Source organism: Alligator sinensis, unplaced genomic scaffold (genome assembly GCF_000455745.1).
Source record: "Alligator sinensis unplaced genomic scaffold, ASM45574v1 scaffold783_1, whole genome shotgun sequence".
Taxonomy (NCBI): Eukaryota; Metazoa; Chordata; order Crocodylia; family Alligatoridae; genus Alligator; species Alligator sinensis.
Genome location: NW_005842197.1, coordinates 1,884,373 through 1,899,010, shown reverse-complemented (window position 1 = coordinate 1,899,010; position 14,638 = coordinate 1,884,373). Strand labels below are relative to the sequence as shown.

The 14,638-nt window shown below is 54.2% G+C and overlaps 1 protein-coding gene across 1 annotated transcript in view; it reads left to right on the top strand.

The window, feature by feature from the left end:
- The window catches only part of DNAI1 (dynein axonemal intermediate chain 1), a 210,982-nt gene that overhangs the window by 126,258 nt on the left and 70,086 nt on the right, over positions 1 to 14,638 (top strand). The window contains exons 17-18 of the mRNA XM_006026569.2: positions 8,203 to 8,351; positions 10,023 to 10,122. Of these exons, the coding sequence (XP_006026631.2) occupies positions 8,203 to 8,351; positions 10,023 to 10,122 (249 nt within the window). The remainder of the gene's footprint in view (positions 1 to 8,202; positions 8,352 to 10,022; positions 10,123 to 14,638) is intronic.

Here is a 14,638-nt window from a genome sequence, read left to right as displayed (position 1 = left end):
AGCAGGTCTCGGGGTTTCGGCTGGGCTCCTAGCTGCCGCTGTGCTGCTGGATGGGGAGGGCATCCCCACTGCCATGCTGAGGCATGGAGTCCCGACAATGTGCTGATCTTTGAGGTTGATGAATGAGGGACAGTGTCTCTGGATGATGCAGAGTGATGGTCTCCCCTCACCCCCAAGTATCCCTTAGTTGTGAATCCCCCCTATGCAGTCTTTCTCTCTGAGGATCCCAAAAAGGGGGATTTCATACACCCATTTCATTCACCACAAGGCCTCACTTCCAGCACACCCGTACTGGTCCATCGGTTCCTAGTTCCCCAGACACGATCACAACCCAGCCTACTGAGATAGTCCAAGGGCTGCGTTCTTCGGACGGATTCAATCTCTCTTTCCCATCAGTCATTACCACGTTGGATGGCTGGAACATTTTATAAGCTTTTGTTCACTTTCCCATGGTTTCTGTATGTGTGCTAAGCCCCTTTTATTACAACACAAGGCATAAGTATCTGGGCTTCACTGCTTCTGCCCCAGAAGGCTGGAGCCCCATCGCTATGAAATGTTTCACATCGGGGAGGTGGCCTGTTTTCCTTCTCTCTGCCGGACAGAGAAGCACATGTCCAGTGAGCTGCCCGGGGGCTTTCCTAAGGTGACTTTGCCACCTGAGTGGTGACTGAAAGGAGAGGCTAGACTTCAAGTCGGGAGCTGAGCAGAAAGCTGTTCTCTGCAGGGACGGAGCTATAGATTAATCATTTATTACAGGGATTTGAGAAGAAAATTTCAGAAAGGCATTTTTTTTCCGGAGGGATAGAACTTGCCAACAAACAGCATGATAATATGTTAATTTTTTAGCTGTGGCACAATTACAGTGAATTTCAGAAAATAGCCTGGTTAATAGCATTTCTGAAGCCAAGACATCATTATCTTAATTACACACAGGCCTATCTACTGCCCTTTTACATAGAGGACAAACTGCTTCTGCATTCATATGAACCCATGGCTCCAAACAGCCTCCTTGCTGGCTGTTTATGAATTGCTCCGATTTGTGTGGAAGGCGAGTTGGAGACGCAGAGACCCGGACGGTTCAGAGCAAGGCTTTGAAACCCCAGTTGCGGCTGTAAATCCTTTGGACAGTGGCAGTTCCTAGCCAATGGGCAGTCGATGGGAAATGGCAGTGATCTTGGTAAGTCACGCCAAGGCCACAAACTTACTGTGCCCAGCAGTGGTGCCCTCAAACATGCCCTGGGGCTCCCTGAGCTACCTCAGGGCTCCACACCGCTGGGGCAGCCTCGTTGGCAGCACGCGCCCCAGTGCTAGGCAGATTTGGGTGCCCTGCTTCCAGCGAGGGAGCTAGCACATACAGGCAGCCCATCGTGTTTGAGGGCATCACTGCTGGGCACTGTAAGGTTTCAGTGGCCTCCAAATACCTGGGAGGAGAGAGAATGACACAAGGTCCTCGCTGCCTGAGAATGCACAAAGCAAAAACCCAGGAAGCAACTCAGTATCTTGCTCCTAACAAATCTCTCTGAACACTTTAGGTTCCAGTGGGTTTAAAAAAAGCATCATCCCAGCCTGGCTGAGGCTGTCAGCCTGGCAGAGCCCTGTTTTCAGCCTATTATGAGCCTCTTAAGGGAAAAATATCCCTTTATTGGTTTTTACATTAAGCTGATACACAGCACTTCTGTCAGCAACCCAGTAAAACCCAACAGAATTATTAGTGTCTTGGTAGCCATCCATCCATCACTTGGGCAGGGAGAAGCGGGACAGTTTTGTGCCAGGTTGATGTTGTTCGGTGCAGGCGGGAGTGCTGCTGGCCAGCTTCACAAACACATGCTGCAGCCTCAGAAGTCTCCAGACCTCTCCGTATCCCGCTGCACTGCCGCATGCCCCTCTCGCCAGCTGCCTTGTTACCATGTGCCGTGCTGCTATAGACAGGGTCCTCGTTTGACCATCATAACAGCTCTGCTGGCTTCCAGAGAACACATCTATCTCTGCTTCAATAGGAGAAAAATATCCCAAGCACATCTCAGGCAGCATTCGGGGCTTCAGACAGACGCTGCCATCCCTGGCTCTGGAGTCTGAGTTAGCTTTAAAACTTCTGTGCCAGTGATCAGATGTCACAGTATTCAGTGGGGGGCGGGGGGGGTTCAGCTCAGCTTATAATACACATTCCCCATGTGTAATTATCCAGATGAAGAAGTGAAGGGAAAGGCTTGAGGAGCTAAGCAGAATGGAAAAGTTTAAATTTAGTCTGTAACAAAACCTCAGGCGGATTTCACGTTTCCACTTGACATTTTTTTTCCAATGGCTACGGTCCCTTTAAAATGATTCTGACTTCCCCGTTAGGAACGGATGCTGCCTGGGAGCTGTGGGCCTGAGCTGGCAAGGTGCACAGCTCCTTCGCTCCCTTTAAAGTCAGTGGGATCAGCATTGTGAATGGTAAGGGCTTGTAACCGTATTACTGGTCTCTTCTGTCTCTACTTCTCTGAGTCTCTGCCCTTTGCCAAGGGTAAGACATGCGTGTGTGGTCACCCCCGCAAGACAGCTTGCCTCCTGGTTGGGGTGTTACCAGACTTCACATTACGCAGTGGCACCGAATTCATGAATGCTTGAGAAGGAATAGTCCGTTCTCTGAAGAAAGCATTTACTGAGCACAGCAAATTGCAATTTCAAGTATGCGACAAAGAACAACAGGCAAACTCTGCCTAAGCTAAGGCGCAGCCCAGTAAGATGCAGTGACAACATGCACCACTTATCCTCACTTAAAATGCAAAATAACAAGCCAAAAAGACACGAGAAAGCCTTGCATAGATTTGACATAATCCTGAGGACAGAGCGTCTTCTTGGAGCCAGGTATTCAGAAAGTCTCTCCGGAGATCTGCAGGTCTTCATAGGTGATGAGCAGGAGACCCCAGAGGCCTCATCTTTGCCTGGGTTTTTGTAGGGATCTGCACCCCCTTCTCCCCCTTGGTCCCTCGCGTACCCCATGTCTCTCACGACTCGTGCATTCAGCCTCTTCTCAGGTATTCCAGTTACTCGCCCCTTACAGGTGTTAAACGTAAACGGAGCTCCCTGCTTTCCTAGGTCACTCCAGCCCCTTTAAGCAGCCAGGCAGCCCTCCTCTGCTACTTCAGCTCTGTCATGTAGCTCCAGAACCAGTTAAAGGGCCCCACACTTGTGATGACTGCGCCAGGTCTTTGCCGACAAGGGCCAGGTGCGGAGGGCACCAGTGACATCTGCCTGAGGTTTTATTACGTCTCTCAAAGCAGAGAGGTGCGGAGGGCGCTATGATCTGCAGGGGAAGCCAGGTACCTTCCAGACCCAGTTTTCCCTTCGAAAGTGGAGCAGAGAGAGTTTCCACCTGTGCTTAGTGACACGGGAACTCATGCAGAAAAAGACAGCGTGGAGGGGGCTGCAAGAGGCACAGTGAATGGCCTCTGTTCCCCCTCTGTGATGGGGCCAGGCCTGAAGGGCAGGGACCTGCTGGGCATGTAGCCAAGGGCTCCTTCCAGCGTCCCAACCCTGAAGGAGGCCCCGGGTTCTTGAAGAGACCAGCTGGTCCTTGAAAGCTGGAGCCAGTCTCAACAACAACCACTACATGCCTTTCCTTTCTGAGCCTGGCACTCAAGCCTTGGGTCAGCCTCATGCACTCCAGCCGGCCAGCCTGGGGCCAAGACACTGAGCCATCCCTCCGTGATGGCTGCAGTGTCCTCTGATCAAAACTGTGCCCAATTCTGTCTAGAGAAAGCCTTAAAAATAGTCCCCTGAATATTAATATTGTGGGATCCAGACAGCCGCTGGCCAAGACGCTTCTTGATTAAAGCCACGAGACATTAAAGGTCTTTCAAGTCAATAACTCGCGCTGACAGTCGAAGAAAGCAGCTTCTTTCACTTGTCAAATTACCCGTGTCCTGCTTGCCTCTTTGCAACAGAGCTGCTTTCAAAACCAAGCCAGCACACGTTTCTCCCCTCCCCTCCCTTCTGATGAAGCACTAGCAGTTAGAGAGCATTGCTACAGCATGCACTGTCACAGCAGACTGCTGCAGGATAACGACTGCAGGCCCGGTGTCTCAGGGACGTGGCACTTGGGCAGTAGTAGCAAACTTCTGATGAGCCTGAGCTGCAAAGGGAGATGATTCAGCGACGTTCATCTCCCAGAGCTCAGCAATCCTTTTGGGGCAGGTGCCATATTCCTGCAGTTGACCTCAAGCAGGGGACCTCGTGGAGATACTGCAGTATGAATAACCTTAATCACTACTGGCATACAAAGGCAATGCGAGGGCAAAGACCAGTCAGAACACAGACGGTGACCATCCAGCAGAAAGGACAGAGCCAAGCTGCAGAGCCCCGATGGGCCGCTGCCTGTGCAGCCAGCCTTTGCTTTGCAAGTATCCCATTCCCTTAACGCTTCAGCAGGCCTAAGCTGATTGCACTGGGCATCCAACCTGCACCATTTGCACACGTGGTGCATGGCATTATGAGGGGTCTGTGCAGTGAAACAAGAATGCGAGCAGTTTAATTTCCAGAAAAAGATCCCTGGCATTAATGAGAGAGGTAGTTAGCTGTGGTAGTCTGAAGTCAGGGAGAAGGCAGGGTAAGTTTGCACCTTATAGACTAAATGAGATGCATAGCACGAGCTTTTGTAAGCAGTGGGCTTACGCCAGATAGCATCTGGTGACGTAAGTCCACTGCTTATGAAAGCTTATGCTATATAGCTCTGATTTAGTTAGTTGTTGATGAGAGATGCATGCCAGGGCCCCTCTGTGCGCGTGTGTCTGGAGAGGCATTACCTCCTGGCTTTTTTGGATCAGGAAACTGGTGTAGAGGTGCACAAACATCAGAGCATTGGATATAGGGCTAGAAGGGAACTCCTGGGCCACCGAACGGTCCCCTAGTACTGCAGGCAGCCACATCATAGTCCCCTCCGGAAAGTTATCATCAAGCATCATCTTGCGTGAAGCAACTTCTACCAGGACTGCAAGTATTGAAGGACCTGGGGTTCCTCCCTCTGGTCCGGTGCACGAATCACTCTGCTCCCTACCGCACACACACACTGGGGCACTGTTCAGAAATCAGCCAGAGCCAAGGGGTCTAGCAGAGATAACCGGGGGTCTCTTCTGCAGCTGTATCCAGAGCTGCCTTGGTAACAGGAGCTTCTAAGGTGGCTCAGGTAGATCCAGATCTTACAAGAGCCCCTTAAAGGTGCAGTTCCCCACCTCCAGGAAAGGCAGATGAGAGAGAAGCAGAGGTGTGACCCTGACTCCAGGCTTCTCCCTTGGCATGCCAGCCTCCTCTCTCCCTGGCTCTCCGACCCTGCAGCTCTTAATGCTGTCTGCAGCTCCTCCCTCGTTTGCTGGTCATCCATTACAGCTGGTCCCCAGGCTTCCCGCCAGGCAGACTCTTCACTGCTGACTACCTGCAGCTTGGTCTCAGCCTGTTGCTGGCCAAGCCTCTCGTCAGTGGGCGATGGACAAAGTTCCACCTCCTTTGGCAAATGAAGGGCGGGCCCTGCAGCTTTGGATCAGCTGAACAGATGGCTCCTGACCCCCTCTCCGCAAACTCCAGCCTAGGATCGAGCAGGCAGACCGCTGTGATTGCGGCAGGCTGTAGTGGTTCTTCTGAGCGGGGCCTTGAAAAGCAGGAGGAACATGAGGGTGTCTTTGGGCAATGCTGTAACTTCACGCACCTGACTTGGACAGAGCAGAGCCCTGGGCTGACGGGCTCTGGGGCCCGAGGGAGACCATACAACAAAGGCCTGCTGACTGCAACAGAAAGGTGCAGCAGGGTGGTCTCCAGTGCCAGCTTTCAGATGCAAGCAGGGCAACGTGGGCCAGTCCCCTTGGGGCCATCTCCTGTCTCTGCTGGCCAGAGCCTGATGCCTAACTACAAGCACCTCCTGCCCTGGTGCAAGTGTGTGGGAGGGAAGAGGCTTCCAGCATCTTGTTTCCACCCAGCACAAAGCTGGGCAGCATTTGGCCCTTTGTTACTGAGCGTGACATGACCAGACAAGGGGAACATTGACCCTGAAATCCAGTGCTGCAGAAAGGAGCAGAGCCTGACACAGAAACCGAGCACTTTGCAGGCTGCCAGCATGGCCCTGGAGTGGGTCGGCATTTATGATCCACATGCCACAATGGGTGGTAGCTCTAGGGATGCTTGTGGGCAAGCTGAGCTCTTCCCGCATGCTGCAGGTTGGGTTCTCCAAGCTCCCACCCACTGAGCCCTTGCCAGCTGGAGCTTGACTGGCCACCTCCCTTGCTGTTGGGTCGTTTCCCCAAGTGGCGTTAGGACCAGCTATGTGTGGGTTCTGGGGCTGCTGGAGCACCTGTCCCCCAGGGGCCCGGGGCAATTTCCCAATGCAGGATGTGGTTGGAGGCTGTTCATGGTATTGCCTTTCATTCTCCACAGACTAGCTAAACGGAGACCGGGTTTAGAGAACAACCAGTCATGAAGCACTTTAAAGTCTTCCGGGGTTAAGAGAGTCATGTCCTGGGCAGTCCTCCTCCTGGCACTCACAGCAGCACTTAACTGCAGGCTAAAGCCACCCTCGCCGGGGACAAGTTGGCCCTGCTGCTGGGCACCTGGGAGCCATCCATGCATGCACTGACCCACTGGAAGCTCTGCTGGCCCATGCATTGCTTTGTGCCCCTTGGGACCTAGTCAGTGGGTGAGGAGCCTGCCTGGACCAGTGGTGCTCAGCCTTTGGCCCTGCCAGCCAGATGAATAGTGCAGGGCCGGTCCATGGGCTAGATCAGACCCTGCAGCCCAGGATTCAGGCCCACACATCTTGATCCAGATTGAGCTGCTTCTGCCTAGCCTCACGTGCCAGGATTGGGACCCTGCACCACCCTGCCTGCTGGGATCAGGGGCTCAGGACCCAGTGCCACCCTGACCTGGCCCTGCATGCTGGGATGGGGTCCTGGACCCTGTGTCGCGCTCTGGGCACCAGGATGGGGGCCTTGGAGGCCTGAACCACATCTATGCATCGTTGTGTGCGGGGATCAGGTTCTGGGGCCCCGTGCTGCTTCCCCCAGACTCTGTACACAGGTTCGGGGCCCCACGCTGTCTCCATTCAGTCCCACGTGCTGGGATTGGGCCTCACGTCCCCCTGAGTGCTGAATCTAGCGCACAGGACTATGGCTGTGGGGACCCTGTTGGCTGGCACCGGGGTTGAGCACCCCGACATAGAACTCCCTCGGAGATGGAGCAGGATCCATTCCTGGACGGGGTCTGTTGGACAGAGCAGCAAGGGCTTTCCAGTGCTACCTAGGATGGTGCCACGCCGAGCAGCTCTGACTGCAGAACAGAGCCGTGGGACCACAGCACTGTTGCTGCCAGCAGCATTACACCCAGGGGGGCTGAGTGCTGGCTAGAGGGCAGGATTGCCAGACCCACCTGGCTGAGAACCAGAGGACAGACCCCATGGTCTATCCCCAGCTGGAGCTGTTCCCCAGGCCTGCTCCCAAGACACTCAACTGCACTCACATGCATTGCAGTATCACTGTTCGTGGCACCCAGGAGCACTGGCCCGTGTCTGTGCTCTCCCTTGCAAGCCCCCACCTAACACTGACCTCAAAAGATGCAGGCTTTCCCTGGGTGTTGCTAACAGTGCGTGCCCCTCACTGTCCCCCTTGCTTTTTAGCAATTGCCTTTCCCTGGGGCTGTGTCCTAGAGGGCAGTAAACCCTGGGCAAGGCACACAGCTGCAGTGCATCCAACAGCAGAAATGGTAAGCGTGAGCAGAAGGGAATGAATCGAGGCCCTCTCCCATCCAGGCTCATTTCTCTGCCAGGCACAGGGCTAAACCATGCAGGGGAGAAGCATCACATGCACTAACCAAAAGCCTGAGGGAGATCTGTGCTGCAAATGCCCCGCGCCAGGCCGCAGCATCCTCACAGGGGCTGCACTGCCCTGCGCAAGCTGACACTCAGCTGTGCTGCTGAGCCCTTCCTGCAGCGCAGCGTGAACACAGCTGCACTGCGCCTAGCACGGGAGGCAGCCCCGATGCAGCAGACAGTGTGTGAGGGGACCCTGCTGCCTAGCACGGTAACGCCAGGGTGTCCACATGCCTGGCACAAATGGTCATGACCCTGTGCACCCCGTCCCCAGTAGGTACCAGAACCAAAAGCGCTCCTTGGAGCCAAGACACCGTCCTGCCGCGCTCCCAAGGCACGTCTGTCCCTGACCCCAGCTCCTGGTTCCTCTGCAGTGTTCCAAGGCCTATTCAAGCCAGTTCCTGGACGTATTTGATGCCCATCACATGGCTGTGGATGCCGTGAACTGGAACCCTTTCCACATGAAAGTCTTCATCTCCTGCAGCTCTGACTGGACCGTCAAGATCTGGGACCACACTATCAAGTAAGTCTTGCTGCGTCCTGACCTGAGCGCTGAGTGTTCACGGCTGTGGGTTGAGAGTCCAGCTTGCAGCACAAGCAGTAATGCACACGGTGTGCAGCCTGCCTGGTCTGCTCACATCTGGGGTTCTTTGCATCACTGTTGGCTGGACGTGTTGCTAACGACTCCCTCATTCTCTGGGTTTTTACTGAGAGCAGCAGCTCTTCCAGCAGTAACAGCAGAGGCTCCTGGACTGCTGCACGTGTGAGTCTAGTGCCAGAAAGCTATAGGATGCCTCTCTCCTCTGGCCTGCAGCTGAGCTCTCTGGGCCAAAACAGCCCTGCATTACAAGTATGTGGGCAGGAGGCTAACAACCCCCATGGTGCTGGGCCTGGCTACCTGACATCAGCCATCCCTCCCCATTAGGAGTATCCCCACCCAACTGCTGCCTTCCACTGGAGCAATCATACTGTCAGCCAGCCCGTGGGGGCACAACTGGGAAGGCAGAGAGCCAGTCACAGAGCCCACTGCAGGGAGAGATGAGAGTAATTGCAAGCATCAGCCCCAGGCACTGACTTCAAAGGGGCACCAGAATCCCCCTCCTCCTGAATCTTTGCCCTGACAGGGGCAGCCCCAGGCTACGCAGACATAGGAGCTAAGTGCAGGGACACGAGACTGACCACCGTCCCCCTCCCACCACTCTGGTGTTTGGAGACCCCCCACCTCCCATCCTGTACCCCAGGAGCAGAGGAGTATCTTCCAGGGTGTAAAACTTGTTGGTTATGTCTCTTGTGGTCACCTTTAACCCCTGAGGGACACATGGGGAGCACCTACATTGTAAGTATATGGGGTCCGTGTCTGGGCCATGCCTGACCCACTGGGACAATGTACTGCTGCTTCCAGAGTGTTGCAAAGCTGCATCAGTGTTGTAAGTCCCTGGAAGGTGTCTCCCAAGGTCATGCCAGGGATTTAGGGCTCTGATTCAGGTTTGTTTCTGACTCAGAGGGGTTTTATTCAAACCCAGTGGTTCCTCTTTTCCATGCCCTTTCTCACTAGCTGGATCTCCCTGTTGCCCTGCAGGGCTCATAGCCCCGCTTCTGCAGCCTGGGAACCCCAAAACCTGAGGCTGATGAAAACAAACCTTTGCCCAGCCTGGGTGATACAAAAGCAGGCACGTTCACGGTTTTCAGTTCAGGTTTACAGGAAAATGCGACATGAAATCCACATTGGCAGCTCACGGCCAAAAGACTTATGACACCCAGCAACAAGGGGGGGCAGAAGGAACAGACCGTTTGAGAGCAATAGATCCCAGGCCTGTGAATGACACGTATCTGGACGCAATCAGAAAACTGAAGTTTTGAAAGTGGGCCAGTTCCAGCTCTTCTCACTGGCCAGTGTCTCTGGAATGAGCCAGGGTGCTGTGACCTGGGGGCAGGCTGGGGGAGCTCTTAGTGCAACCTCCAGTGGAGGGGGGAGAAGCAGCCTGCTTTGCCTTCACCCCAGTGGGTAATGCAAAGACCTTGGCAGGAGAGAAACTTTCCACCTCCTACTGCTGATGCCAGAGACTGCTCTGTTCTGTGTTTCTCCCCGGGGCTGAGGTCACAGCCCCTCTTACTGCAAGCATGAAGGAAGTCATTGGTTTGGGGAAGTGGCATGTATTGAGATGAGCTCTTCTCCTTGGGTCTTTCTTTTCAGGACCCCAATGTTCATCTATGACCTGAACTCGGCTGTAGGTGACGTTGCCTGGGCACCTTTCTCTTCCACCACCTTTGCTGCAGTCACCACTGATGGGAAGGTAGGAGCCTGGGAGCGAGATGTGCTGGAACCAGGAGAAAGGCCCTTGCAATCCAATGTTCCCAGACTGAGTGGGGAGGCAGGTCAGCACCCAGCTGGCTGCATCTGGCCAGCTGCTGTTGGCTGCCTCATTTGGGCTGGAGTCAGAGACTCAAATGCATGCGGGAAGTTGGGAATAAGGCTTCCTAGTTACAGGGGGGTGGAGTGGGGTGGCTGGCAGCTGGGGAGGAGAGTAACACATGCTCCCTACTCAGTCTGAGTTCTTCCCTTCCTGCCCCTGACTCCATAGCTCACCAGTATCTTGAGGCAGTTGTATGGTAGGAGTTTGGGGCAGCAACACTTCCCATTTCCCCCTCAAACCTGCTTCTGCACTTGCCGGGATGACATAGCCAGCAAGGTTTCTTCACAGCAGTGCCAATGCCTTTTCCTGTCTTAAACTGAAAACCAGGGGACCCACTGGCAGATGGCAGGGGCCAGCTGCAAAACTCAGCCATGGCAGGATGGCGGGGATGCGTGTGCCTCTGTCCAAGTCAGGCAGTTCCCATGGCCCTCTGGAGATGTGCAAGGTCAGTGTAATGGCTATTAGGGAGCCAAACCCGGGGCTCTGGTATAAGCAAACACAGATCCTGCTTCAGCTGAGAGCCTGCTCCTCTTAGTGCAGGCATGAAGGTTGCCATTGGTATGGGAGAAGTGCACAGTGATTTAAACCACCAACATGAGAAGGCTGCTTTCTCTAATACCCTCCTCTTGACAATGCTTCCTTCATTCTCTCCACCCCCCTGGGCTGGCAACCCCAGTCATGTCGAACCCCTCTCAACACCACGAAAGCTGCCATTTGCACTCATGTTAGAACCAGTTTATACCTGAGGTGGAAGCATTTATGGTAGCCTGGAGCATGGCCAGAGGCTTTCCTGGGACTTGGGCCTTCCTCTGAAATTGCTCCTTGACTGTCAAGTCAATGGGCTTCTGATGGGGAAGTCTTGCAGAGGGACCTGACGTTGGATCAGTATTGCCTGAACTTCCAAGATTCAGGGAAGCATTAAAGTGTATATATATATATTGTATATATAAGCCTTCAATTACAGTGATGTGTCCAAAGGCAGCCCGGAGCCCTTTGCTGTAATGAAATGGGATGAAATCAGCATTTCTCACCCGGCACTCAGGTGGAATCGTCTCCAAGACTAATGACTTGTTAGCGCAATACTTAGAACAGTCCTAATGTCGGGCTGATGGGAGTTAGATTTTTGCCCCTAACCATCCATCTAGCATCTCGCACAGGTAATTCAGTCCTGGCAAGCTGCCAGCGCAGGGAGCCATCTGAGAAGGATCGCTGTGAAACGACAGAGCCCTTTCTCTGCTGGTATGAACGCAGCACATGAGACAGCATGGGGCTTCTCCCGATAATACTAGCAGAGAACTTGGTCCTAGATCATCAGGTTGGCAATTTTATTGCAGTTTAACCATTATAGAGTCAAAGAAAAATTAATTTTGCTGATATACTGGAGTGGCCTGGTTGCCCCGCAGCCAGGCCGGCTCAGGCAGAGCACTGTGTTAGCAAAGCAGTGTCCAGTGTAGCCCTGACTCAATGACGCAGCCTCCAAGGAAGAGCCAGAGTGCTGCCACTTGAATCAGTCGTGGGGTCGTCTCTCTGAACAGCCCCAGTCTGTGCACTGCCATGGGGTTTCAAGGCCCCTTGCTCACAAACGTGCTGTTTTTCTCCAGCAAAATGCAAAGCAAAGGTCCTAGCTGCTTGTTTGTAGAGCACCCGTGGCAGCTTTCCCAAGAGCAAAGGCACATCAGCCACAGAGCCAGGCCTGGTTCAGCCTAGGGCAGTAGTTCAGATTCAAATATGTAATGGAGCAAGGCAGGGGTGGTCAGAGTAGGTCACGTGTGTTGTGAGGGTGGAAGCCAGGAGATCAGAGCTGTGTGTCACAAGCCAAGATGGAGCCCCGGTGTTAACAGTGTCATGCTGATGCCTGCACAAACCATCCCCTCCCTGGAGCTAGCAGCAAGGTTCAGCTGGGAAGGGCGAAGGACGTAGTGACAGCCCTGGGCCCCGGACGGTGTTTAATGCTGTTCAGAGAACACGGCATCCAGTCTCGGCCCGCACGAACTTCTTGTTCCTGCACCCAGTTAAACCAACAGCTCCACCCAGGAGCAGCCTGATCTTCACTGGCTGTGTCATGTTCTTTGTTAGGTCTTTACCAGCAGGTCAGTCATTCCTGTGGCCCTGGCTGCATAGCTTGTGCTACAAGAGCCATCCCCCCACACATTCCCCCAGTGCCTGCACCCCTCACCTTGGTCTCCTGCAACCCTGCAGCTTTGAAGGCAGCAGCAGATGGGAGTGATGCTGCTGTGCTCTCATGACCCGGGGCTCATTCCTGCCAGCACGCAGGTTGCCCAGTCAGTCCTGCCATCATCCATCGATCGCTCATTCATGTGACTGGGTTTGAGACAGGCTACAAATGACTGTGAACTTTTTTGTGTGCAATGGGCAGTTTGGAAACCCTCTCGTCTCCGGGTCCAGGAGTACTTGAGCACTGGAAATACGTTTTGCAGTTGAAACAGCAAAAAGCCAGTGGCTTGATGTAATTAGGGACCGGCTGTGAAAGGGCACGGGTTGGCTCAGGTGGCCTGAGTCACGGGCCCAGAGGCCAGGGTACCAGTAGTGGTAACAGCATGAACACTTCCAACCAACATCGAGCCATGTTGCAGTCCCCCACCTCTCCTCCATGTGGGTCCTGTTTACTGAGCCTGTGGACCTGCAGTCAGCCACCTGCTTCCCCCATGAAGTGCTGAATGGCCCTGGGTGATTCTGGCACCAGCGGTAGTTGAAGGGGGAACCGACCTGCCTTGCCGGCCTCCCCTTTGAGAGGGCAGGAGAAACCAATCCAGTTAACGGCTGTATGTCAAGTTGCAGAGTCCATGGCATTCGAGGGGTTAACTCCAGGGGCCCTTTCCTACTCAGCCTACACTGGCCACTTACCCAAGGGGGCAGGGAGCTCCTGTTGCCCCTCCTGTCCCCTGGAGTACCCCGAGGAGACAGCAGCACATTGGGAAGCAGGCCCAAGGCAGGGATTACAGCAGAGCCTTGGGAGCCCTTCTGCCAGCTGTGCACGGGTTCATTGCGGGAAGGGGTAGGAAGGATCTAGAGCTGTCACACTAGCAGCTTGATCAGGCGTGTGCCGTTAGCACAGAGTAGCACAGGGAGCAGTCACAGGAAATCACTGTAATGTCCTTGTGGACTGCAGCAGGTAGACATCTATGCAAATCACTGTGATGAATATTCATATGAAGCAAGTGCTGGGGTGGGAGCCGGGCTGCCAGCTCATCCCTGCTGCATGCTGGCAAGTGCGCGTCAACGCGGACTTCCCTGTCCGCCCAGGGCTGGCCTGCCCTGCACTGCCAGGTTGGCTTTGGGAACACATGCACACTTTGCACCACACCACACAGCTCTTCCCCCCACCACACACCCCACATAGGTCCCCCCATTATGGGCAGAACTTGGCCCTTAAGCTGGTATGTAATACCCTAAATGCTGGTTACTGAGGCTGACTCCACCAGATGATACTCAAGCTTGATCCAACAGCACTGAGCTAACAGAACATGGCAACAACCTCCTACCTTCCTTGTGCCACGGCCACTGGTACAGTCTCTGCCATGGTACGGACCCCAGAACCCCATCATAATCAATGATTACCATTAATAATGTACCAGGCAGTGCCCTGAGTTGGGAAGATCTCTGCGGTTACAGGGGGTAACAATGTGATGGCTCTCAGCTGTATCTCAGGCCATCATTTGGGATCCTTCTTTGGGTCTCAGGATGGGCTGGAGTTTGTGGGGGTCTGTAGGTGCTTTCTGGAGTTGATCTAATCAACCCACGTACTACCCCTCTTAGGGTGGTATTGCATGTTACCTTTAAACCATTCTAAAGGCACTTAAAATGGGAGCATTCGCATATTAAAGGGTGTTACACTGTGCTAAGTACCAGCAAGTCTTCAAGTTATGCTGCTTTGGGCAAGGATTATCTTTGAGCCATTCTACCTAGCTTGAGCTAAGGTATTGTAAGTCTGCTCCACGGAGAAAAAGTGACTGATTTGCAGCTATCCAGCAGCCCAGGATGAACGGTTCCCAGCCCCTCTACCCCAGCAGCCTTTCCACTCTCCCAAGCTCTGCTGTCCGGGGGGTGTACTGGCCCCAAGGCAACACCACCAACACCCCCAGTGGGTCTGACCCCAGCCCACATGACACTATGTGGCTGGCTCCAGGGACCCCAGGACATCTGATCCAGGCCCCTGGGCTGGGGGCCAGGCACACGGCCCTCCCCTCAGGGTGCTAAGCCTTTGCCCCATATCTGGGCAGCTGTCCCCTAGCCAGGACAATTTTGGGGGAGAGGGCATGGCTCCCTTCCCTAGCTTCCCCCTTTTCTGGGAGGGAGAGAGCTCCCTAGCACCGAGCATGGTGGGAACATGGAGCCCGGGGAGGCGTGCATCGCCAGGCTCCATGCTCGCACTGCT